This window comes from Lissotriton vulgaris, unplaced genomic scaffold, assembly GCF_964263255.1.
Source record: "Lissotriton vulgaris unplaced genomic scaffold, aLisVul1.2 SCAFFOLD_494, whole genome shotgun sequence".
Classification (NCBI taxonomy): domain Eukaryota; kingdom Metazoa; phylum Chordata; class Amphibia; order Caudata; family Salamandridae; genus Lissotriton; species Lissotriton vulgaris.
The window spans coordinates 566,946-592,901 of record NW_028243049.1 but is presented as its reverse complement, the minus strand read 5'-3'; the positions used below and the strand labels follow the sequence as shown (position 1 = coordinate 592,901).

General features: G+C 46.5%; 1 protein-coding gene across 1 annotated transcript in view; it reads right to left on the bottom strand.

Moving 5' to 3' along the window:
- Positions 1 to 25,956, bottom strand: part of LOC147668722 (E3 ubiquitin-protein ligase TRIM11-like) — a 193,275-nt gene that overhangs the window by 4,173 nt on the left and 163,146 nt on the right. Inside the window, exons 6-7 of the mRNA XM_086948473.1 lie at positions 16,081 to 16,101; positions 15,959 to 15,988 (exon numbers count right to left, since the gene is read on the bottom strand). Of these exons, the coding sequence (XP_086804599.1) occupies positions 15,959 to 15,988; positions 16,081 to 16,101 (51 nt within the window). The remainder of the gene's footprint in view (positions 1 to 15,958; positions 15,989 to 16,080; positions 16,102 to 25,956) is intronic.

The window sequence follows — 25,956 nt, the reverse complement described above, 5'->3', positions numbered from 1 at the left end:
TGCCTGCTGGCACCTCGATCCTTTGAAGTCTTGCCGCAGGGTTCCCAGACGACCGGCAGGGAGCGGGGCCATCCTTGGGGGAGGCAGGATGTATGATCAAAACTACTCCACCCCCCTCACTTGGGAGAGGCTCCCTACCCTCAGGCAGGGGGAGACAGCCTGGCATGGTGCATTCGGCATCCAGGTTTCCCTCGGTTCGGGGCCCTGCGTGGGGTCTATGGAGTCAGGGGTCTTAGGGAAAGGGTGATTTCTAAACTGGGCATTCGATCATTCTGCTCTATGACTAGGCTTCATTAATCCGGGGGATCGGGGGTTCTACACTGGGGTTTCTGTTATTTCCCCGGGGTCATGGGGGACCTGTGAGGTCAGAGGCTAGGGTTACATTAGGGGGGCCTCGCACGGGGCTACTGTTGGGGGCATGGGGGTGTCTAGCCTCAAGAGTGGGTCATGCACGTGGGAGGCTTAGGGGAGTGGATGTAAGGAGACTCATGCCAAGGAAGCTAGGTCTAACACGCGTCCCCCCCAGCTGAAAGGTATGGAGAACTACCCATCCCCTTGGGAGTTCTCTTCACTAAGGCGGACAGACCATCAGCATTGGCGTGGTTGGTACCAGGGCGGTGTTCTACGGTGAAGTTCATCCCCTGGAGGAAAATGGACCACCGCAACAGCTTTGGATTCTCCCCCCTCATCTGCATTAACTATCTGAGGGGCCTGTCGTCGGTTTGGACCCGGAAGTGAGTTCCGAACAGGTAGGGCCTCAGTTTCTTCAGGGCCCACACCACCGCAAAGGCCTCACGCTCGATGGTGCTCCATCTTTGTTCCCTGGGAATTAACCTAATGCTACTGGCTGGTCTAGGCCCTCCTCATTCAGCTGTGATAGAACTGCCACTATGCCATGCTCTGAGGCGTCGGTCTGGACAACAAATTCCCAGGAGTAGTCAGGGGCCTGGAGTACTGGGGCTGTGCACATGGCTGTCTTCAAAGTGTCAAAAGCTTTCCGACAGGTGGGGGTCCAGTGCACCTTCTTAGGCTGTTTCTTAGAGGTCAATTATGTCAGCGGTCCCACCATGCTGCCATACCCCTTGATGAATAACCGGTAATAACCGGTGAGGCCTAGGAAAGCCCTCTCCTCTGTCTGGGTTGTGGGGGGTTCCCAAGCCAGGATGGCGTCGATCTTGGGTTGGAGGGGCACCACCTGCCCTCCATGGAGCCATCCTTTTCCTTAGCACACAGGAGATCGGGTAGAGGCTCAGTTTCCTCTTCTACTCTATCATCGGTGGCTAGGAGCATGCTCACCTCAGACCGCTCAAAGTGGGGCATGAGGCGGGTCACATGGAAGACCCTTAAAGGGTTCCTTGGAGACTGTACTTCCACTAGGTAGGTGACCTGGCTCTTGCACTCCATTACTTTGGAGGGACATGTCCACTTGTCCTGGAGAGCACAACGTTCCGCCGGGGCCATCACCCACACCTGCTGACCAGGCTGAAATTCTACTAGAGTGGCATTCTGGTCATAGCAGCGTTTCATTTCTTCCTGGCTGGCTTCTAGGTTTGCCTCAGCAAGTTCCCTGAATTTCCGAGTCTGATTCCTTAGGGCCAGGATGTATCGGAATACATCTTGGGGAGGGTTCCGGTGGGCTGTCTTCCAGCCATTTTTGACCAGGATTAGAGGTCCTCGGACGGGGTGACCATAGAGCAGCTCAAAAGGGCTGAACCCTAAAGACTTCTGGGGAACTTCCCGGTAGGCGAACAGGAGGCAGGGCAGGAGGACGTCCCACTTACGCCTCAGGGGCGCTTCGAGGCCCATGATCATGCCCTTGAGGGTCCGGTTGAACCTCTCAACCAGGCCATTGCCTTGAGGGTGGTACGGGGTGGTGAACTTGTAAGTAACCCCACATTTGTGGAGAAGTGTGGCTCACTGGTTAGAGCAGGCAGACCCTGAAGCAGAGGTCAGACCCGGGACCAGGGTTCAATTCCCGACGCGGCAGGGTCTTGAGCTCAAATGTCCACGGACTCGATAATTCTCGCTTCGGTGCCTGACCTAATCATGGGTTCACACTCTGCAACTCTGGGCATTAAGCTTGCTTAATCTCCACAACTGCCCCCCGCGGCGGGATGCCTGGCTTTCACCTTGGGGATGCCCGTTAGGGGCTATCTCACAGGGAAAAGCCAGGACGGGTTCCCAAGTCAAGCGCCGAGATGCCTCCGGGTAGTCGAGCGCTATATAAGAACATACAAAAAAAAAAAAAATATTCCAGCCACGGGTACTTCATGTATTTATGTTGGTCCCCCTGTCACTCACTACCTCACAGGGGAATCCCACACGGGAGGATATCCATATCATGAGGGCCCGCCCCACCACGGGGGCCATCACCGTTCGGAGGGGGGTGACTTTGGGGTACCTGGTGGCATGGTCCACCAGGACTAGGATGAATCTGTGGCCCATGGCGGTCCGGGAATCCAAAGGTCCCACAATGTCGATCCCCACTCGCTCAAATGGGATACTGACCACCGGGAAGGGCTGGAGGGGAGCCTTGCGCCTTCCCCCACTCTTCCCACTTGCCTGGCAAGTCTGGTAGGATTTGCAGGGGGCTTCTATGTTTTGGCGCATCCGGGGCCAATAGAAATGGGTGACAAGCCGGTGGTAGGTCTTATCCTGCCCCAGGTGCCCAGCTAAAGGCACATCATGCGACAGGCCCAGTAGGAAGTCTCTGAAGCGTAGGGGTACCCCACCAGCCCATGGGCTGACCCTAGTTCAGCAGACTTAGGCACGCTATATAAGAGGCCATTCTCCCAGTAGATCCAGTGGGACCTGGGCTGGTCGCCTGCTGCCGCTTGCCTGTGAGGGAGGGGCAGGTGGTCTGTTCCTGACAGAACTCTTCCCTGGAAGGTCCATTCTCTTGTCGCCACTTTGCCAGTCCAGGTAGGTCACCCAGTTCCACGATCTGTTCTCCTGTAGGGCCCAGGGCACCCCCCTCAGGGTTTGCCTCCTCCCGGATCGCGGGACTGGAGGGGTCCGGCTGCCCATACTCCCCCTCTCCCTCCTCTAAGGCGGGGATCTGGGTCCACGCTCTCCAGCTCCAAGTCCTCTTGAGCACCCATCTTGGCTGCCATGCTTTCCCAGGTATGCCTTCTGCTCCACCTGCGTCGACGGTGAGCTCTCCAGATCGTTGCCCAATAAACAGTCCACAGTCATGGCGGGTCTGACAGCTACTTGCAAGGTGCCTGAGACTTCCCCCCCCCCCCCCCACCCACATCCCATTCAAACACACACTCTGGGCACATTCATACAACCATTCTTTCAGAGTTCACACTACTGCATAGACGCCATAACGTGAATTGAAAAAAGATGTACAACAATTCATAAAATAAACGATGCTGGACAACTCGAAATGATGGAATGGATTGATAATGTAAAAAACAATCCTGTAGCCAGGAGGAATCATGTTATGGCGTCTATGCAGTAGGGTGAGCACATGTATTTTGAACTCTGAAAGAATGGATGTATGAATGTGCCCAGAGTGTGTGTTTGAATGGGATGTGGGTAGTGTGGGACTGTTTTTATTGTTATTAACTATGTGTAAAGATGGATCTATTTTTGCTATATCTACCCATGAGATTTTGAAGATTTAATAAATTATAAATGCTCATTTAAAAAGCATCTGATGTTTTACTCCTTAATGTGGCTCTAGAAGACAGAGTTGGCTCCGAAAATATTTGAGGATCCCAGTGCTGGACCCCATTTCAAACCTGTAGACAGGGTTCTTGTTTTCTTTTGATACCTCGATCCTTTGAAGTCTTGCCGCAGGGTTCCCAGACGACCAGCGGGGAGCGGGGCACTCCCTGGGGGAGGCAGGATGTGTGATCAAAACTACTCCACCCCCCTCACTTGGGAGAGGCTCGCTACCCTCAGGCGGGGGGAGACAGCCTGGCATGGTGCGTTTGGCATCCAGGTTTCCCTTGGTTCGGGCCCTGCGTGGGGGCTATGGAGTCAGGGGTCTTAGGGAAAGGGTGATTTCTAAACTGGGCATTCTATCGTTCTTCTCTATGACTAGGCTTCATGAATCCGGGGGGTCGGGGGTGCTAGGCTGGGGTTTCTGTTATTTCGCCGGGGTCATGGGGGATCTGTGAGGTCAGAGGCCAGGGTTATATTAGGGGTGCTTCGCACGGGGCTACTGTTGGGGGTATGGGGTCGTATAGCCTGAAGAGTGGGTCATGCTCGTGGGAGGCCTGGGGGGGTGGATGTAAGGAGACCCACGCCAAGGATGCTAGGTCTAACACCAGCCAATCATAGCAGCTGGAAAACATTAACCCAATTGTAAAGCAGTAACACCCAGCCAATAACAGTGACACTAACTCCTTGCCCATTCTATGAGAGTGCTGGTCACATTTGACATGTGATTAATTCAGATGGATGAACTTCCTTGGATGGCAAATAAAGCAGTCCCATCCTTTTCCTCTTATATCTTTTTCAAACGTTTAGCACCTTTCAAGTCCATAAAACCCTATGGGTATAAATGAGTTCAACAAATGATAAATGACATAACAGAATGAAGCTTAATAGCATCTAAATCTATAGGTCAAAGGTTGTATGGTTCTGAGGACATATGAGATGGATGTGCGATTGTGCTTATGGCGATGCATGATGTAAGTTGTGTGGACATATTATGGTTGGTGCGTTGCTGTATGATATTTGTTAGACCGGTTGTATGACGTTACAACGCATACTTTTACAACGCATGCCTTTACAACGCATTTTTCGCAACGCAACATCCTTTACAACACATTCCATTACAACGCATGCCATTACAACGAATTGCCTAAAACTACCTTTACAACGCATTCTATTACAACGCATACTACGTTTACAACGCATACCATTACATTGCATGTATGGTAAGTATTGGATAGTATAGGGGTAAAAATTACTATTCTAACTCCAGGGAGTGCAACAGTAGGGTAAGTGTTGGATAGTGTAGGGGTAAAAATGACTATTCTAACTCCAGGGGGTGCAGCAGTAGGGTACGTTTTGGATAGTGTAAGGCTACTATGCGTTGTAATGGTATGTGTTGTAATGGTATGCGTTGTAATGACTGCATTGTAATGACATGCGTTGTGATGATATGCGTTGTAGTGTCATGCGATGTAATGGTTGCATTGTAATGGCATGCGATGTAAGGGATGTTGCGATGTAATGACTGCATTGTAATGGTAGTGCGTTGTAAAAGTTGCGTTGTAAAGGTTGTTTCCCGTTAGACCGGTCAGTCTTCCCTTCCCTTTGTTTGCTGAAGCACCCTCGTTCATCTTTGAAGTCTCACAAGTTCCTCCTGAGACAGCAGCGCCAACCTGGCCTTTGGAAGGTGAGTTTATCATTCACCATCTTTGTGTTGTATTTTTAGGAAATCTGATAGTTACATATTCCTTATTTGAAGCCGTCCTGTTTATTACCCGAATCTCTAGCACTTTCCTTGCCATGTGGTTCTTGCGGAGACTACAGGTACAGCAGCAGTTCTGATTTGTATACCCTCTCGCTGGCTTCTTCACAATTAGCTGCTGAGAGTTATTACTTTCTCACAAAACAGCCAGACCTAATATCTTTGCCTATGGTTGTTTGATTTTTATTGTCTTTTGTAGATCCTTGTATGTTATATTTTAGATTTTGTTGGCCTCAGCACTCTGTGCACTCTCCGCACTTGGTGCACTCTGCACTTTGCCGCTGCTGACAAGTGCTAAAATGCTTGCGCTCACTCCCTAAAACATAGTAACATTGGCTTACAGCTGATTGGCATATTTAATTTAATTATAAGTCCCTAGTTAAGTGGTATACAATACTCCAGGCTGGTAATTGAAATGCTATAAGTGGGCCTGCAGCACTTATTGTGCCACCTACTTAAGTAGCCCCTTGAAAAACTTCCCAGGGCTGACATTGCAGCCTAATGTCAGTCTTGAAATACCAATTTGACTTGGCAAAATAACCCTCTTGCCAGGCCTAAAACTCCCTTTTTATTAACTATTAGTCACCCCTAGAGTAGGCGCTAGACAGCCCATAGGGTAGGGTGTATTGTACTTAAAGTTGGCCATGCACTTTTAAGTTTTAAATGTCCTGGTGGTGAAAAACTCACCAACTCATTTGTTACTGTGGGGCCTGCCTCGCCCAGACAAAAATACTGGGTTCCTTTATTAGATCTAATGAGTGATAACGTTTTGATTCAGAGCACATAGAAAAGTCATGTTTGGTATCTGCGGAATTGTAATCCTCTTGGTAAAGACAGATGTTAAGTCACAATTATGAAAATGTGACTTTTAGAAAGTTGAGAACAAGAACAAGGGGAACCCTACTCACTATGAACCAGGGTATGTCATATGTAACAGAAACAACGGTTTCTAGCGGAAAGTTAGGCTAATCTATAATAATAATCAAATGCACAATCGCAATCGGAAAGACGGGTTAAGCTGATGTCAGAAAGAAAGTGGGCCTTACAGACTTTTTGTTCACATTAGTTCTTTTTATCAGATTTGTAAAATTCGAATTGACATATACATAGACCAAGAAAAAACAATAGTGCTTTTGTGTCCCCAGTGAAATGGAACCATAAAACAAACAGTGAAAATATGTAACCTGTGTACAGCTTGGTTTCCACAATTTTTTAACGGCGACCAAAGATTAACTTAGTAATGATTCCAGCTTCTGTGTACAATAGTCAGAGCTGGTAAACTGGTTCGCTTTCAAATACAGTCAATGGCGTTTCGACCCTTTTACAGTGCAGGATCTCTGCAGGACCAAGGGATAAGTGGACAATCTGATGGCGATTGTTCAGCCTGGTGAGACAGTGAAACAGAGAGACACCGGTAAAGTGAGAGAGGAAAAGGGGAAATACCCACATGGGGACCTTGAGAGACGAACTGGTGGGCTAACAAACGGTCAATGAGCTCATTGTAACCAGGCAGACGACCGGCGCCGTTCGAATTGACTGATTTATCCCAAAGAGTAATACTATCCCCGTGGCACGATTGGTCCCACGGCCGGTTCAATTAAATTGAAGAATCCGCTCCATCTACCACGATTGAGCAACCTATGATTAAGACTTCAGATGGGGGTTTGGTCACCATTTGGGAAGTTTACCAACAGGAAGTGGGCTAAGGGTAACAGTTGATCACTCAAAAAGATTCCACTAGGGGCCTTCTGGAACTAGCCCAGTTTTATGAAGCACAGTGGGGAGGGGATATGGAGTCTCCTACTTCCGATCATTGTCAGAAGCATACTTTTGACCGCGTCCGTCACTCTCAATACCCAGGCCGGTTAAGGGGAACAATACCTGGCTGCACAATGTCGTCTGGGCCCAGTGGAGGAGGGCGCTGTTGGTACGCCGCACTGATGGTCAAAAAGGAACAAGCAATGGACGGGAAATTAGCTGGGAAGCCTCTCAGAAGGAAGAGGCACCACACCCAGCACACGTCGATCAGAGTCACACCCAGGCAATCAGGGCACAACGTCTGGTACGCAGTGATATGAACTGCACCAGGCAATTCTGGTCTCACACAACAAAGAGTTGCAAATTCCGTATCTCCCTGGAAATGAGGCACAACACCTGGTGCACGTTGATACTAGCCATCCAGACAATACCGGTAACGCACAATGAAGAGTTGTAAATTTCGTACCTCCTTGGACATGAGGCACAACTCCTGGTGTGCGTTGATACTGGTTGCACTGTGCAATTCCAATCACACACACATATGCAAGTTCAGCAGTGCCACACGAGGTAGAAGGCAGCAATTGTACAGGCATACCCTCACTTCCGAGTGTTGCACCATGTGAATCAGACACTTGACGCAATCAGCATGCAGATGGCGCGTTGCACAAGAGAGATGCAGCACGACTGACGAGTAGGATCCCACAACAGGATCCACTCATCACCAACAAAACTGTTATATGTGTTAAGGTCTAGGATCCAACAGACGATGTGGGCAATTAAGAGGGCACCGCTATCCAGGTGACACCAGTGGACAGTGTGGGTCCCTCATGGGAGGTCATTGATGTCCATGAGACCTTCCCAAGGGAACAGGGGGCCAGCCACCAAGGCCCTTGAATAGCACTCTTTGGGGTGCCACAGCAGCAGACAGTCAGCCCAGGACAGCCACTATTCAGGAAGGGCACTCCGTCACTTTCAATGGCAATCATCATCTTTGTGCACCACGCAGGTCCAGGTTATCATGTCCCACGTCCCCACAGGTGTATCTTTGCCCTCCTGAAGTGTGGCACCAGCAGTTATACTGTGGGGTGCCTTTGAATTTGGGGGTGGTTCAGAGTAGGCCTGTGTGGAGCTCGTGGAGTTTCAATCTGCGAAATTCCGCAGAGTTCCTGAAAAATTCCAACAAATTCCGCAGAGTAAGGGGGAGATTTACAAGCCTCTTGCGCCACATTTCCCATGTTAAAAGTGACGCAAAAGTGGCGCAAGGGGCTTGTAAATTTGCCCCAAAATCTTTACCCAGGAAAATCCCGTACAATGCATATTGCCTTCACCAACACCTCACTGAATACCCCTATGCCAGCATGATGCAAGGTTATAAGGAAACAGTGTTGTCAAGCCACAGAAAACTATTTAAAAAGCAGATCTCCTAATCAGTGAATATCTAAGCCATAGGTAGTTGGCAATACATACAATATCTTGAACTTACTCTGAAGAGCTGTGAGAAACTGGGTTCTTGTTGCAGTCCCCCTCATAATTTTAGCCTGGCTTCTGATGCAACTTTGACTGAGGTGAACTGGGGCCCTGCTAACCAGGTTTCTAGTACCATGCTCTTACCCTAAAAATGCACAACAATTAGCGCAAATTCAGGCACCACTGGTAGACCCTAATAAATGTTACCCCTGATACCCAGAGCATGGGTACCGAAGAGGGTCCCCCTGGGGCTGCAGCACTGGTTGTGCTATCTCTAGTACCCCTCACCAAGGGTATTCTCTCTGTTATTCCAGGCTGCAGGTCTTGGTGCAGAGAAATCTGAAGGGTAAACAGGGCACACAACCCAGTGTGCCATGCAACCCATATACTGCACGAGATGTAAATGAAATGGAATGAAATTAAATTATAATTTTAGCTGGCCTACCGAAAACATCCACAGCACCACTAAAAGCCTGCCTCAACGCAGCGGCTAGACTCATTACGGGAACGAAGAAATTCGATCACATATCTCCTCACCTGAAAGCACTAAACTGGCTACCTTACGAGGCCAGAATTCAAATGAAGATGGCCTGGATTACCCATAAAGCGGTGCACTACAACATGCCTAGATACCTAGCCAAGAAACTTAAGCTATCAGGAGGTAACAGACCAACTAGAAGCGCAAAGGAGTTGCTACTGCGACCAGCATTTTTCCACAAGAGAAAGACCTACAACCGAGCATTCTCCGGAGCTGCCCCTAGAATCTGGAACTCACTCCCTCCAAACATCAGGAAGATTCAAAATACAGTAACATTCAAACGAGAACTGAAGAGCCACTTGATGAGTAAATACCCTACATAGAGAAACCTACGGATTCCTGGGATGATCATTTACGCTAACAGAGGGTTGTCCTCTTCATGAAAATAGGAAGACCAATATCTGACAATTGACTGATTCCATGTTCTAACCTAGGCTAGACACTTTACTGCTACCTCATATACGTGTGAACTTATATCTATATCTCACAGACAAAACTATATAACCTCTACCTCACTTTATTTACTTATCTATATTATCCTTGATCTGCACTGGAATGCCTTATAACCCTACCTCATCGAGCTTGGAGTGTTACCTTGACACAGGCCAAGCTTTGTTCGCACCTAATGCTAATTGCACAGACATTAGGAATATATATACGTAATCACGTCCAGACAGTATATTGCCTTCTACCCCATATCTATTTTGTTGTTATTAATGCTATTATAATGTCTTTCTGTAATTCTTTCCATGTTAAGCGCTCTGATACCCACGGGTCTTGTCCGCGCTATATAAAACACTATAAATAAATAAATAAATAAATAAATAATGTGCACTGATACCCAGGGGTGACTAGGAGCAGAAGATTTGATTTCTAAAAAGGACTAACAGGAAATGGAAAAGGTTGGTTGAGGGCCTCATTCTATTTGTGAAACAGTCAGGTCTTTAAAAGTTTGCGAAAAACAAGAAGATTGTTTTCTTTCTTAAGTACCAAGGGAAAGAATTCCACAAGCTGACTGTGCCTGCCACACAACCTCTTCTTCCCCCAAGATGCAGCTTTTGCCCTTGGAGTTACAAGATTAAAAGACGATGCCGAACGAAGCTTCCTTTCTAGAACATACCACATAAATCTATATGTAAAATAATCAGGACCAACCCAAGTAGTGCTTTAAAGGCAATGCAGAGGGACTTAAATTCAATTTGCCTTCTAACTGGCAGCCAATACAATATTGCCGGGGCAATCGCCACTGATTGATATTTAGGGATGAGGTGTCACACCCAGATAGAAGCATCTCAGTTTTTCCTACGTTCAACTTGAGACAGCTTTTGGACATCCATTTTTCAACTTCCTGTTTACAGCCATAAAATCTAGAGGCAGTGCAAACTTCAAGAAAACATGGAGCCTGGCTGGAGAGGGTTAGCACCATCTGCCCGTACACTACCTCCAGAGGCAAGCTTCAGGTACTCAAGGGACGCTTCTGTGGAGAGGATAGTACTGCCTGCCTCGTACTCCACCACTGGGTGCAGGGTTCATGCACTCAGGGGCTGGTTTCGGAGGGGCTTGTACCTCCCCAGTACACCATCAGGAATAACCTTCACACACTCAAGGGTTCTTAGTGCAGTGGGCTAGTACCGCAGCCCATTGCAACACCACCAGGTGCAAGTTTTCATATTTGTCCATAGTCCTTAGGTGCAGTCTAAGGCGAATATAGCACGTTACAACGTGCGCTTTTATTATGCGGTATTTAACAACGCGGTCGTTACAACAACCACTTTATTACAACACGATAACCTTACTATGCAAGTCATTAAATCGACTTGTGGTAGATGGCGTCATAACATTAGGAATATATAATTTACTATTCCAACTCCAGCCTACACAACAGTAGGGAAGGTGTTGGAATAGTAAATTATACTATTCCTTATGTTAGAGTGCCATCTACTGCAAGTCGATGTAATGACTTGCGTAGTAATGGCATCCCGTTGTAACAATGCGGTCGTTGTAACGACCACGTTGTAAAGGTATTGCGGTCTAATGACCGCGATGTAAAGGTTGTTTCCCGTCTAAGGCAGTACCGCCAAGTTACTACCCACTATATTCTCATACTATAGTTATTCCATGGGGGGAATCATGTCATTGCCCTGAAGACAATCCAGCACCTTTAAGGGGCATAAAGTGGACTGAAACATGTTGGCATTAGTGTCTTAGGACCATAATATCCCATATGACCCTGTTTTCTTCCTTTTTAATATCCCTGACGCATACAAGAATAAAGGGAAACTGGGATCTGTCTGTGGATTTTTAAAACGTTATCACCCTGGTCAAATACATCTATAAGAGCTCCCTGAAATACGATCGAGCCCACCCTGACTTTTAGGTGTCAGGGTGTCCCAATGATGAAGCATGACACCACTAAGTGTCATAGTGGCTCATGATTCACAGCTTCACATACAGAATTTCCACCACTGCTCGTTCAGGATCCATCCACAATAGTAAACCGGTATATTGGAATGCATTGCACATCCTGGGTAACCCAATGCGTTTAGGCATACATATGCCTTCTTCAGGAGTAACTAAAATACATGTTTGCTTTGTTCGCCCTAAGCTGGCAGAGTATGCCCAGACGTGGGTCCCTTGCTCACTTTGCCACAGGATTCAAGCTGCAAAAAGAACAATTTATGGAAAGAATGCAGAACAATGTCATACATTCACCCCAGTACAGGGATCTGGGCCTAAATCGATTGTTTTATTTGCTCACCATGCCATTCCAGTTTGGACCCAGCCATATGCAAATCATTCTTGACCCTGCGCCCAATGGGAATAGTCCAGCCCGAACTGCCAGGCCAGGTCCTCTCTGGACTGGAAACAAGCATCCTACGACCGGTTTCGGGGTTTCACCCCTCATCAGCCAGGATAGCTTGACTCCAGTGGCATTCAAGCTAGCCTGGCTGATGAAGGATGTTACCCAGAAACCGGTCCGAGGATGCTTGATTCCGGTTCAGGGAAGACCTGGCTTGCCAGTTCCGGCTGGACTGCTCCCATGAGGCACAGGGTCAGACTGATTTGCATATGGCTGGGTCCAAACTGGGGTGGCGAAGTGAGATAATGAATGTTGATGGGTTCAACCCAGATCTTTGACTGGGGGTGAGTGTCTGAAAAGTTTCAGCGCTCCGTCCATCATCTCCTTGTGTTTGCTTTGTTCACCCTAAGTTGGCAGGGTATGCCCTGACATGGGTCTCTTGTTCACTTTGCCACAGGTTTCAAGCTAGCCTGGCTGATGACGGGTGTTACCCAGAAACCTTCCCTGGATGCTTGCTTCCGGTTCAGGGAAGACCTGGCTTGGCAGTTCAGGCTTGACTGTTCCCACGAGGCACAGGGTCAACACTGATTTGCATTTAGCTGTGTCAGAACTGGGGTGGCGAAGTGAGCTAAAGAACGATGATGGATTCAATCAAGATCTTTGACTGGGATGGGTGTCTGAAAAGTTTCAGCGCTCCGTCCATCATCTCCTTGTGTTTGCTTTGTTCACCCTAAGTTGGCAGGGTATGCCCAGACATGGATCTCTTGTTCACTTTGCCACAGGTTTCAAGCTAGCCTGGCTGATGACGGGTGTTACCCAGAAACCTTCCCTGGATGCTGGTTACCGGTTCTGAGAAGACCTGGCTTGGAAGTTCAGGCTTGACTGTTCCCACGAGGCACAAGGTCAACACTGATTTGCATTTAGCTGTGTCAGAACTGGGGTGGCGAAGTGAGCTAAAGAACGATGATGGATTCAATCAAGATCTTTGACTGGGATGAGTGTCTGAAAAGTTTCAGCGCTCCGCCCATCATCTCCTTGTGTTTGCTTTGTTTTCCCTAAGTTGGCAGGGTATGCCCAGACGTGGGAACTTTGCTCACTTTGCCACTGGATTCAAGCTAGCTGGGCTGATGAGGGCTGTTAGCCTGAAACTGGTCCCAGGATGCTTGTTTCCGCTTCAGGAAAGACCTTGCTTGGCAGTTCGGGCTGGACGGCTCCCATGAGGCACAGGGTCAAGACTGATTTGCATATGGCTGTGTCTGAACTGGGGTGGCTGGGTGAGCTAAAGAACGAGGATGGATTCAACTCAGATCTGTGACTGGGGGTGAGTGTCTGAAAAGATTCAGCACTCCATCCATCATCTCCTTGTGTTTGCTTTAAATATTTTTGGCCATGCTGCAAATCATTGTCAAAGTCAACAATGCCCATGCTGTGCAGCTTTAACAAAAGGCAATAGCAGAGCTAATCGTCTAAAAGGCGAGACCTATTGACATTGCCAATGCATGTACAAGGGGAGTCTTCACCTCTGTGTCGGTGTAGGTGATCTATGGTGAGTTATCTGCCCTTCCTGTTGTTGGGTGAGCTAGAGGTGGGTGCCACCCTGCAAGCTCAAGTCGGGCTCGAGTCCGATGCCTGGCTCTAGATCCACCGGGACCTCCAAGCCCAAACAAAGCTGAGCTTTCTTGTGGCTTCAGCCTGTTACCCACGATCTAACCTCATGTGCTTAGAATTGAAGACAAAGCCTGAATCTTTGGTGAAAAGAGGAGAGAGAAAGAGAACCATCTAGTGGCTAAATCACACGTGTATCTCGGCCTTTTGCAGCGCATGGCCTCACAGCCTTTGCTGCCCCGTGGTGGCTGTGAGAGCAAGGGGGGGAGGGGGAGGGGGAGGGGGGGGGTGCTGGCGACTGATTCCTGCTTTTCTCGCTCCGCACGGCTGCAGGTAAGAGCGGGATGGTGAGAGGCTGCAGTCCCCAAAACTCGTGCCGTCTGTGGCGGACCCCCCACCCCCACAACCCCACCTTGCTACGCCACTGGAAATACAAAAACATGGGATCAGTTTCAGCTTCCCCGTATGGATAAACGGTGTGATCCTCGGCAAATATTTGATTCCGCAGCATCTCCTTTTCCTTCTTTACAACACACAAAAGCACCTTGCGATATGCGAGCTCAGTGTGTGCGCTGTACAGACGCCCGCGGCGTTTGATTGAAGAGGGCATAATGGCAGCAGGGGTGATATAATGTTATTCCTTATATAACAAGATGTAAGAATCAAGACCACTTACAGGGTTACACCTTAGTCCTGTAACGATATTGTCATCTGAGAGGGGGTTGTGTGTGTGTGTGTGTGGGGGGGGGGGGGGGGGGGGTGTTTCTAAGTTCATGTTTGATAACCATTTCTTAAAATAAATACCTCTGAATGTAGTGATATAATCTGGCATACTACGGTCAAACGGTTCCGTATTATTTCTGAATCTTGAAGAAAGTTTAGCGTAATTTTACATGATGTTTATCACATGATTTATATATTAAATCTTTTCAAGGCTCGGTACGGGCTCTTGGAGCCACGGCAGAGCTCTGGCTCGGCTCTCTCTGTTCATTTGTCTGGCGTGAGCCCGGTGAGTCGTGCTGCCTTCTTGTGACGGTGAGCGGCATCACGTGACCTCTCCAGCAGTAAGCCACGCCTCCCCCTGGTACGTCACAGCATCAGAAAGGCCCTTGGAAGGACCCGAGTTTGAGATTGCTGGATTTTAGGGGCATATTTACAAGCTCCTATCGCCTTTAATGGCCTTATTTACAAGCCTGCTCTAAGCCACTTAACATGGCATAACACTGCCTTGTAAATAAGGCCCCCTGTCATGCTGTACTTAGAGTGAAAGGGGGGCAATTGGTGTTGCAGTGGGATTTACACCGCAACACCCCTTGATTTTGACGCTGACCCCTATTTACAAGGGTGGCGTAAATATGAGGCAGCTCCAAAATTAAGACCAGGGAAAACCTGGTCTTAAATAGCCGAAACGAGGAGAAATGTTTAATGTCTCCTCGTTTTTGTTGTTTCCACGTGTGCTGCGTTGTGCAGCACACATAACATAGCAAAAGGCCATTGATTATTTATGTGCAGGAAGGTGTCCCTTCCTGCGCATAAACAATAAAAAAAATGACATTTTATAACTTTCATATGTGCTGCATTTAGCAGCACACAAAGAAGTTGCAAAACGCCATTTAGAGACTGTTTTTGCGCAGGAAGCGACACCTTCCTGCACATCCCTATCTAAAATGAATGTTCCCATTATCAAGCGCCCTAGAGTAGGAGGACGGTCCTTTCGCTACTTAGCTCCTCATGCTTGGAATGACCTCCCAATTTCTTTAAGACAGGCTTCTAGCCTTCTGTCCTTCCGAAAGGCCCTTAAAACATGGCTTTTCCCTTAAATTGGTGTTGCTTTCCTGTATCTGTGTGTCCTCTCAGTGTTATGTTCTCCCTTCTTCGGTGGGTACCTTCGACAAAGCGCCGGGATACTCCGTGGAGTGGCCGTGCGCTATAGAAGTATAAAAATAACATAACATAACATAAATAATCTTCCCCTCAATGCAGAGACCCTTGCACTATGGTGCAAGGGTGCTTGCTTTGGCACTAGGCAGCTAAAGTAGGCACCAGCTCAGAGGGAAATGCAGGGCTGCACCATACTTTGTAAATATGGTGCAGCCCTGCATTTCAGAAGTGGTGGAGCATGGCGTTATGCCAAGGAGCCTAAAGCTGTGCTCCGCACTTTGTTGTAAATATGCCCCTTAGTTTATCTATCATTATGCAACGATGCAATGGTACCAAATCCAGTCAAAAGCCATAGAATCAGATTTAATAACCTGAATAAAAACACAACAAGTACAAAGTAGACCCCACCCTCCGACTTCTTGTGATCATCACATCAGTTACCAGTCCCCTCTTCAGCCTTTATTGTTTTACTTACATTCGAAGCATTTGACGTGTTCATAAAATTCTAAAGTGAAACAGCGAAAATATGGAGTTAGAAACAACTTTGAGAAAAATAAATAAATCATGTGAAATCTTTATTATATTTATTTAACTTACCTAATTCAGCGAGGAACGTTTCTGTGTTAAAGAAGAAAAACAAAGATATGCGTTAGGGCCGGTGAGCAGCAGAGACAACCGGAAGCCTCGGCGTTGTACCAAGGGCTCTTTAATCCAGACATTCCTCCCGCCCTCCATCCCTCACCCATCCAGGGCCGCATTTACAACAATGGTACACAGGGCAGCGCTGCGAGCCACTCTGCCGCGCTTCTCCGCATCAAAAGAAAAGGGCAGGAATAGCCATATCAATGAGATGCAGCGCATTCCTTGCCTCTATCACTGCGCTGGCACAAATGCCGTCAAGCACCAGTGTGTTGTTTTGGTGCACAAAGGAACACCTTCCTGCCCCAAAACAACCCTTACGTCACCCCTGGGTTATTCCGCTTTCCCAGATTTATGTTACGTTGTAAATCTGTGAATGTGTCACGTGCAATGGGTGAGACATGGGAGCACCCACCGCAACGCCCACGGCACGCCTCCCTGAGGCAGTCTGAGGCCCTGCCTTACACCTTCTCTATGAGGCCACGTAAAGCCGCGCAGGGTTGCGTTCCTTGGCCTCATAGATGAGATTGCGAGCCCTGCGCCAACGGAGGGTCATTAAAAGTGACGCACCGCCGGCGCAGGCCTCTTGTAAATGAGGCCCTCAGTGTGTAGTTTATTAGACCCCGTAGGCCAACAGCAATAACCCTTCTCACAGCCAAGAGGCGGTAGGCCACGTGTATTGCACTGTAGGACAGGTACTACCTGATGCATGAAGGGAGCCTCAAAACCCATGGGCGTTGTGTGGGAAGAACCACAGCAACACCTTGGACTGAAATAAAAGCAAGGCGGAGACTTCCCATCTTACTCCATACCTACGAGGCCATGCAACGCCGCGCACGATGGCTTTGCATGACCTTCAAAGTTTATTTTTTTTTAGATTTATATAGCGCGAACACGACCCAAAGATATCAGGTATCAGAGTGCTTTACATTCGCACTGTTAGAATTGGGGGTCTCTGGTTGGCAGAGGTATGCCCTTGTGACAAGCAGGGACCCTCTCCTCTAGTCAGGGCAAGGGACTCCTCAGAATAACCCCTGCTCACCCTCTAGGTAGTGTGGCACAAGCAGACAAGGCTAAACTTCAGGGCGATCACTGGTTAAGCATTTATGACAATATACAGTACTTCAATGATCCACCACAAAAGGGACACCAGTCTAGGATGTATGTAAAAATAATTATTCTCTTTATATATATATCTCAAAAATGCAGGCTTAATACAAGCCCATTATAACGTTTTAGATTATGCCACAAAACTTTCTGTACCCGAAGAGTTATTAAAAATACGTGGTTTGAAATAGACTGTGCGAATCGGGCCTCTTAGATTGGCCCTGCGGGAATGGAATGCTGCCACAGTGTTTAAATACGCAAAGCGGACACTCTGGTCTGAAGCGCTTCGATTGCAGGGGGGCGAGTCGCACACAGTACCTGGGGTTTGTCACGGATGCGGCGTTGAGCGAACTTCAAGCGTTACAGGCGGCGCTGTCTTCCTTCGTGTTGCGAGCTACGGCTCGTATGGGCCCAGAGTCGCGTTAATGGAGGAGACTGGGCTTTATGTGGTGCGGGGGCTGCTCGTTGCGGCGTACGCGCCGTACTTGGGGAGCGGATGCCGGGATATGCTTCCTAGCGCAGGCTGATGCTGGCAGTAAGCTCCGATAGTGCGAGCCATACCTGCCGGGGATAATCCTTGAAGCGCAGGCTGAGGCTGGTAGTACGCTCCAATAGTGCGAGACGTACTGCCGGGACAATCCTCTCAGCGCAGGTTGATGCTGGCAGTACACTCCAATTTGCGAGACATACCCGCTGGGATACTCCTGCAAGCGCTGCAGCCAGTCGATGTCAGAAACAGGGTGCAGGGGGAACAGGACGACAAGTAGTCGTGTTGGTAGGGCAGACAGCTGGGCAGGGGTCCTCAGGGTGCGCGGTGATTCTCCACAAGACGCACAAGGCTCCCTGTTTCAGGGCGGCGGGAAAGACTGTGGTTTCAGCTCCTCTCCAGGTCGTTAGAGCCCAATGGTCCTTGGGCTCTGTTCAGGGGGCAAGCTCAGACACAGGCCCTTGGAGATCATTTTTAAGGATGCACAAGTTGAATAGAAGTCACTTTAGTCTTTTTCTCTCCTTCTTGCAGCAAGGCACCCACCACAGGCCAGTCTCCCAGGTCAGAGACATTAGTCCTCCATGCAGCTTTTCCAGGACCTTCTCTACGGGCAGAGTTTCTTCTTGGCGTAAACAGGATCTAATTTCTTGGGAGCAGAACTCCTATTTTTATACACCATTTCTTTTGTTCTTGCAGGCCAGGGGGGCCTTTGCCTAATCCAATCCAGGCCCTGAGCACTTTGTTTTGCAGTTTCTGGCTTCTCCTTTCAGTGACCAGGGCAGGGACATCAGACGCTCCCCAGGGGGCAGAGCCAGCATTGAGGTGGCAGAGCACAGCCCTATTTAGAGTCAAGGGGCACTCTTCCCACCCATCCTGGTGTCAGCCCTCTATTCACCACCTGTCAGCTCCAGCCCTGTCACTCACAGAAACCAGACAGTAGACACACATCCTAGCAGAGGCGGGCTGAAATGGTTAGGCAAGCAAATACGAACTTTCTAAAAGTAGTATTTGCAAACACAGGATATTAAAATAAACTTTACTAAAAGATGTATCTTATTATTCTGAGTTCAGGCAAACTAAACTTGACTTTCCACCATGTTCCCTGAGCCTGCTGGGATTATAGAGTGTAATAATTCCAGCAGCTCATTCTGGCCTATGGAGAACAGGTAGCCTTGCAATAGTGAAAAACGAAAATGGCTGTGATTCACTATTAGGACTTGCCACACACATCAGGGCTTGTCCTACCTTACACTTCCAATGCACCCTGCCCTTGGGCCTACCATTGGAGTGAGTAATATGAAGTTAGGGAAGGTTTAGCGTCTGGCAAGTGGGTGCACTTGCGCAGTCAGCATGACAGTACCAGACTGCACGCAGGTTCTGGAATGGCAGACCATAGACACATTTTACTTGGCAGCTTCTGTGGGTGGCACAACCAGTGCTGCAAGCCCACCAGCAGCATTTGTATTTACAAGCCCTGGCACTCCTGGTGCACTTTACTGAGGTCTGACAGTAAACCAAATAAGCCAATCATGGAAATCAATCAATATACACCTTTTACACAGATAGAGCATATGCACTTTAGCACTGGTCAGCAGTGGTAAAGTGCCCAGAATCATTAAACCAACAAAAACAGGTCAGAGAGAATATTGGAGGAAGGCAAAAAGTTCAGGGATGACCCTGCAGAAAGGGCCAAGTCCAACAAGCACCATTTTTGTTACAGATGAACACATTCATTTTTGTTAGGCACGGGGAGATTAAGTGATTTGCCCAAATTCCCAGGATGTTGAGCGTCATTGCTGAGATTCAAACAGGGTTCCGCAACATCGAGGTCGACCGATCTAGTCGTGAGGATACATCCTCTCCCCTAAGTATGGGTTTGCACACTGTGCCTTTGGAGTGTCACAAAAGTAACACTCCGGAGGTGCAATTGTTCCACAATGGAGCTGTAAATATGCCATAAATTGTAAAAGATTCCTAAAAAAGTCTCAAATGTCTTAAATCGACATATATCTCTGATGCGACAAGGTGGAATCCCTGATTCTCCCAACAGCTTGTTGCACCCTCATAAGCAACCCACATCAACAGCAGACTTGCTTTCACTTTAGCTGTGCCCTCCAAACCATCCTACCCCTCCTCCACTCCTCTGACCTGATCTCTTCTCCTTCCATTAACTCACCACAATCACAGTCTTCATAGCCCACCCACCTCAAGCTGTAGTGTAGTTCCTATTTTCCCTATAGGCCCTGCGCATTGGAATAACATAAACAGTAGTGTAGACGTAGGACTGAGGTCATCTAGGTCTCTACTGACTTATGTTAGACTTAATTTAGGTTTGCGCCAGCTAGCTCAGAGGTCACTGGAAACTTTCTTGACTAAATAGGAAGGGATCAGCTTCCCTGGCTCAAACAAGAAGGGATTCAGCTTCCAACAACCGCATAAACATGACAACTTTGCTCCCTCAGAATAAGAGTAAATCTCTAGAGTCGTGTGAAAACAATAGACAGCTATTTCACTCAGTCAGATGTTCATTCTTAGTTTCACCAGAGTGCAGAGAATAGAGAGACAGGCGTTTTCAATAAAAGGTATTATTTATTGAGCAGTCTTCCTTCTCATGCAAGAGAAATGAATTGCCACAATTGCAATACTTAATGTAAAGGAAAGTACGCACAGTAAAAGGAGTATTATGAAATAATACTGTAAAAGCATTGATATGGTTTCTTAGCCATAAGACACTTTAAAATGGATAAAATATATATACATATATACATAGGCTAACATGCTCAACTGGTGCTTCTGAAATACGCCTACCCCGGTGTACCTGACCTAAGCCTAATACGTGGGAAGGAGTAAGTAAGTAGCAGTTTGAGTTAAGTAGGTTTTTTGCCAAGAATCTGACTCAAGAATTCTCTCTAAGGGTTTAGTCAGCCCTGTACCTTGGGAATAGAATGTAGGAGGTCTGGTATCTCTCTCTCAGGACTCGATATCCCAGTCACCCGCAAGGGTAGGCTGGAAACGCCGGAGCTGGATTTTCTCGGCAGGAGAAAAGCCAGCGTCTTTCTCAGCGCGTCAAAGAGGAGGGGCAGCAACCGTGGGCTCTCCGCGTCTGCTAGGCTCTCGGCAAGTAGATTAGCTGCTCTGCTCCAGAACCACCACCGCGTGTTTGCTTAAGGCAACGTTGGTATATTTATACCTGAAAGGTGCCGAGTTTGACGTAAGGTTTGGACATAAGATGTCAATAAAGATGTCACTAAGAACTGGCCGTTCTTGCAGTGCTCGCAGGAGTTCTATTACAAATCAAAACAAAGCAAGCGGGGATTTCCCAGGTTGCTGGAGGTTTGGTGTGTTGAAAGAACTCGTTCTGCTTTCAAGGAATCTAAGGAAGTAGCTTTTGCCATGCCTTGGGCTGCAAGGGCGATTTACTGAAATATGGATCTGATTCTTATGCCATTATAGGGATATTTATTGATTATAGCCGTGTAAGGGCATAAATTGGTAATATTGATTTAGGTTCCTAGATAAAAACACTACACCCACTCCACGGTTTAATGTCCATCAATTACTAAAAACTAAGCAATAAAGATGCATGTGTATTCCAACCCACCCCAAAATACATTTTGCATTCAAAATGGTGTATGCGAAATACACAAAAGATTATAGGTACTGTACATTTTTTTAGAAGTGTAATCATTAAAAAAAATGCATATATATTTAGCTGAACGATTTGCAAAAATTACACATGAAATGTCTCTTAATTACGGAAAAGAAGGTCGAGACTATTTCATCACATATAAATTAAATTACTTGTAAGTGTGCTAGAGGCTGAGGTAATATTTGTACACGTGCCAAAAAAAGGTAAATATTTTGGAATTTGGAAAAAAATAATTTCGTTTTCAGAGGAAAAACTAGTTCCAAATGTTTTTCAGTAGCATTTGTTTATCAAAGCTGAAGGCTGAATTCAGAGTTCAGGGGAACGCTGTGTGCCGGTTTGCTTAAAAGTTATTCTTTTGGTTCAGGGGAGAACATTACTTTAGATAGATGTGCAAAAAAAGTCTACAGCTTCAGGTGAAAGTTCGACCATGGTAGAAAATGCTGTAACCGGGCAGTCATGAGAATGATTGCTATCATCGGTGTCTGGATCAGCAATGCTCAGAGAAGGTCGTACCTGGGTGATGTTGCTCTCATTTCTTGCTTCACTCCCACCTAATCGTAGTGGTGAAGTTTCAACGAATGCCGTCATCAGGATTGGTAATCGCTGGGTACAACACGATGCATGAGCCGTTACAGGACTTAGCAAAGTATCGATATCCATTGGTACTGCTGATTGTATTGTAAGACAGGTGTCCAACACGCATTCTTCTCCGCATAGCATACATCGAAGCACAGGTAAGATGCAGTTCTGCCATATAGGTCTGAATGAAAAAAACCAGGTCATATTCAGATCTCTTAGCCGGGCTAATCCAAGGACTTTAGTTATGCGGTCCCGGTAGCGTATTGCTAGGATCGTTTCGTTTCTTCCATTGTTGCTGGAGTCATGTCTGCGTTTTGGCTCGCCATAAAAGGGTCAAAAATAAAAAACCTGCTACGAGTCCCAAAAGTAGTGGTAGGCCGCCAAAGACCGAATGGACAAAATTGGGAAAGATGCCCAGGACTGCTTCGAAGGGTGTTAACAGTCCCGTAAAAATTGTCTTAAATACATGTGCGATACCACTGGCATCTGACATATTTAGGATTTGGCTTAGCATTTCTACGAAATGCACGGGGCAATTAGTTGATAAAAGTGTATGTATCTCTGCCGTTGTCCTTGCACCTTGAAGATCATACGTTTCTTTTGATGACGAAATAGGCACTGTTGTCTGTAAAAGCACAGTCTTCATTCTGCTTAAAGTATCAATTTGTATAGAAGAGATATTCAACGGAGGACAAATCGTCACCTCGGCATCAGTAGGGACGTTTGGATACAATGCTTGCATACAGCAAGTGACCATGGAACTAACGCTTACGAGATATGCTTTCCCTGGCACCATGCCACAACAGCTGTGATCTGTTATTAGAACGTAACTCCCGTTAGACAGTTGTCTAAAGAATGGCTCTATTTGTGTTGCAGGTATGCCGTGCTGGTGGCATGAAAGGTTAATTGAAGTCCCCTCACAGGCCCCATGTAAATTAATACCTTGGCACAGAAGTATACCGCTTAGTGATCGTTTACAATTTTTACCACTAAGAAATACATTCTGGTTTTTATCACTATAACATGTATGTGTATAAGGTAATTTCCATGATGACTTAATGTAGCCTTTACCCAGCCTTTCATACTGGCCTGCTGGTATATACCCTTGGCATTTTTTAAATTGGAAAGTTGTTATCGGAATTGTGATTATTCCGTGTATTATCCATTCAAAGACAGGTCTTTCTGACATTGTCAACGGTAATCTCTCAAGTTTTTCAATGCTCAGAATCGTATAGTCTGCTCCTTTTTGTGCCAAACTGATTTGTTTATCAGTAAGGTTAAAGATAGAGAACAATGATGTTGTGTTGATTAAACGCCAAGGCACTTAGCCTGAACGCAGATTTTGCAACGTCCGGCCTAGCTGTACAATAGAACGTAATTGGGACTGACCATGTTGTAACATTAGCAAGTCCTGATCTATTATATCTATAGCAGATGATACAATACTGTCCAGTGAATATATTCTGGAGGACAGAGTCATTAACCCATTGTCCACAACAGAAAGGGATTTTTCCAAATTAATACGATCAATTTCCCGTATTTTCTCTGCTGTCTCAATTTGAGTCACTTTCCATGCTTCGTTGTATGCAGCGTATATACTGGCCGCTATGAAACGTTTTTGAGGCTGTTTGCGTGGTCCCATTATGAAATCGCGCAAGTCAGCACTTTCTTTAAGTAAAGAAAAGTGTTGCTTAATTTCTGCCAGTGTGGATATTTGTAGCCATTCAAGGCATAGTTTCCCTACACTGTATGTTGTTACTATCCCTGGATGTTGTCTCTGGGAGTATCTAGGGTCTTGTCTGGTCATTTTTATCCCCTGTATTTTGTTCAGGAATCTACCTTGACATTTATTTGTGTCTGTTGGCCAGATTAACCACTTTATCCAATCAGGATGTGTTCTATTTTGATGTAAAATTTGGGCTACGTCTATCTCAATATCTGTGGTTGTATTATCAGGCATTGGATTTGGAATAGACGGTTTGTTTAAGTCTTTGATCTTGGCTAGGCCAAAACAGGTAGTTTGTTGAATGGTATCATTCAAGAACATTATTTGTTCTGGGATCATGCAGGCTCGAAATATTGCTTCTAGGCCTTGTACCTGCCATTCTTTTGTACCACAGATGGTTTTTGTTTCAATTTTGTTTTTCCAGAAATCAAAACCAAATGTTATAATTTTTTCATAAAATGTTTCTGAATAAATCAATTTAGTATTTGTTAGCATGGTTTTTGTCCCTGTTTTATCTAACAGTTTGTAAAAAAATGTTTCTGCATCACTTGTGTTAAACCCTGAGAAGTATGGGAATTTATCCTAGAATGTTTTTGAACTGCTTTTAGGTGGAGTTGCACAATGTTCCCATTGATTATATTTAAAAACATTTCTAGGCTGAGCAGATTTATGCAAATAGTGGTGTGCATAGTGGTTATAACAATACATCTGTTCATAGTTCGATGAACCCTGTAAATAATCACGTTCTGTAAATGTTGCTGACATTACTAAATCTGACATCATATTATTTATACTTTCAAGGTCCCAATCATCAGAGAATGTACTTGGTTTTACAAAGTCACTTAATGAAACCTTAAACTGATGAGGATATTTCAAGAGTTCGACCGGGCCATAGATTTCGTAATCCGTTTTGTCCCAAACTACCCCGCCGGGTATTGGAATGGCTGTGACATTCACTGATGACAGTTCTCTTTTCTCGATGTGAGATGACTTGTGTGGCTTTAGGACCAAGTTGATGTTCTGACTTGCTGTGTCCATTGTACTGTAATAACTTTTCCTAAAATTAGAACTAAAATTAGGCAGAGTAGGAGTACGAGTACGCCTATTACAATCCAGAATTCAATCAATGGTGCATTCAGATACGCTTCTTTGAGTTGATGAAAGAATTCTGTTGCTTTGTCTTTAAAAGTTTTTGTTGCTGGCGTTACTTCAGGGTCGCTTTGATCTTCAGAAAAGTTATCGAAATTGATGAAGTAGCCAGATGCAGTTCTGTCAATTGTTGGGATTGCTTTTTAAATTTGTCGTTCATTAGCACAGTCTTAGGCTACATCGTTGTAGACTGGTGTTTCTTGACGAACTGTTTCAATTTGGGTTTCAAGAGGCACAAGTTCCATGGCATTGTTGCATAGTCCTTTTGTATTCACTGCAGGTTTATCAAATGTGATTAGTCTTTCAGTTTGAACCTCTTGGATTGTAGCAAATTTTGGTATTCTGCTAACTCTTGGGAGTCCACTGGGCCTACTACTTATTATTGGCCACATGATTGTGGTTTTACCAGGTCGATTGATACAACTCGGTTCTCCTTTTTACCAGCAAGGGGCGGTAGTACAACTGATCTCGTTCCGTTGACTGCTAAGACAGGTACTGATTTTCTGTAAGAAGGCCTAAATTCCTTCTTCACCGCTATCTTCTCTCTGACCAGATCCCCAATCTTTGGAATCCAGACAGGTCTTGCTGGGACAGGTGGTGTGTCTTCAGTGGTTGTTGGCTGTTGTTTTAACTTTTAGTTGCTCAGGGCTTTTCTTGTTTCATTTAAGTCCTGTAAAACAGCCAAACGATCTTTGATGTCAAAGCATTTTTTCTTATCTTCTACCACTGAAGTCTGACTATCTAAATCCTGAATATACATTCTAGTTCCGAACAATAGTTCGTACGGGCTGAAACCTTTTAGAGAATTTCTTGGCAGATTGTTAAGACTACGTTGGATACTTACTGGACAGCGAACTGGTGGCCACCCTGTCTGGGTCCTACCCCGACCCATGTAAAGAGGCTAAGAACCTGGGGATATGGGTTGACCCCACTCTATCCTACGAGGGCCACATTCGGCGCCTAGTGGGCAAGTGCTTTGGGGTGCTAAAAACACTCAATCAAATCTTGGATCTACTTCCCCTTGAAGCTAGACGCACCTTGACACAAGCCCTCGTGACATCCCGTTTAGACTACGGGATTGTCCTGTTCTTGGGCGCCACGGAAAAAAGTTTGTGACGCTTACAAGTCCTCTAAAAC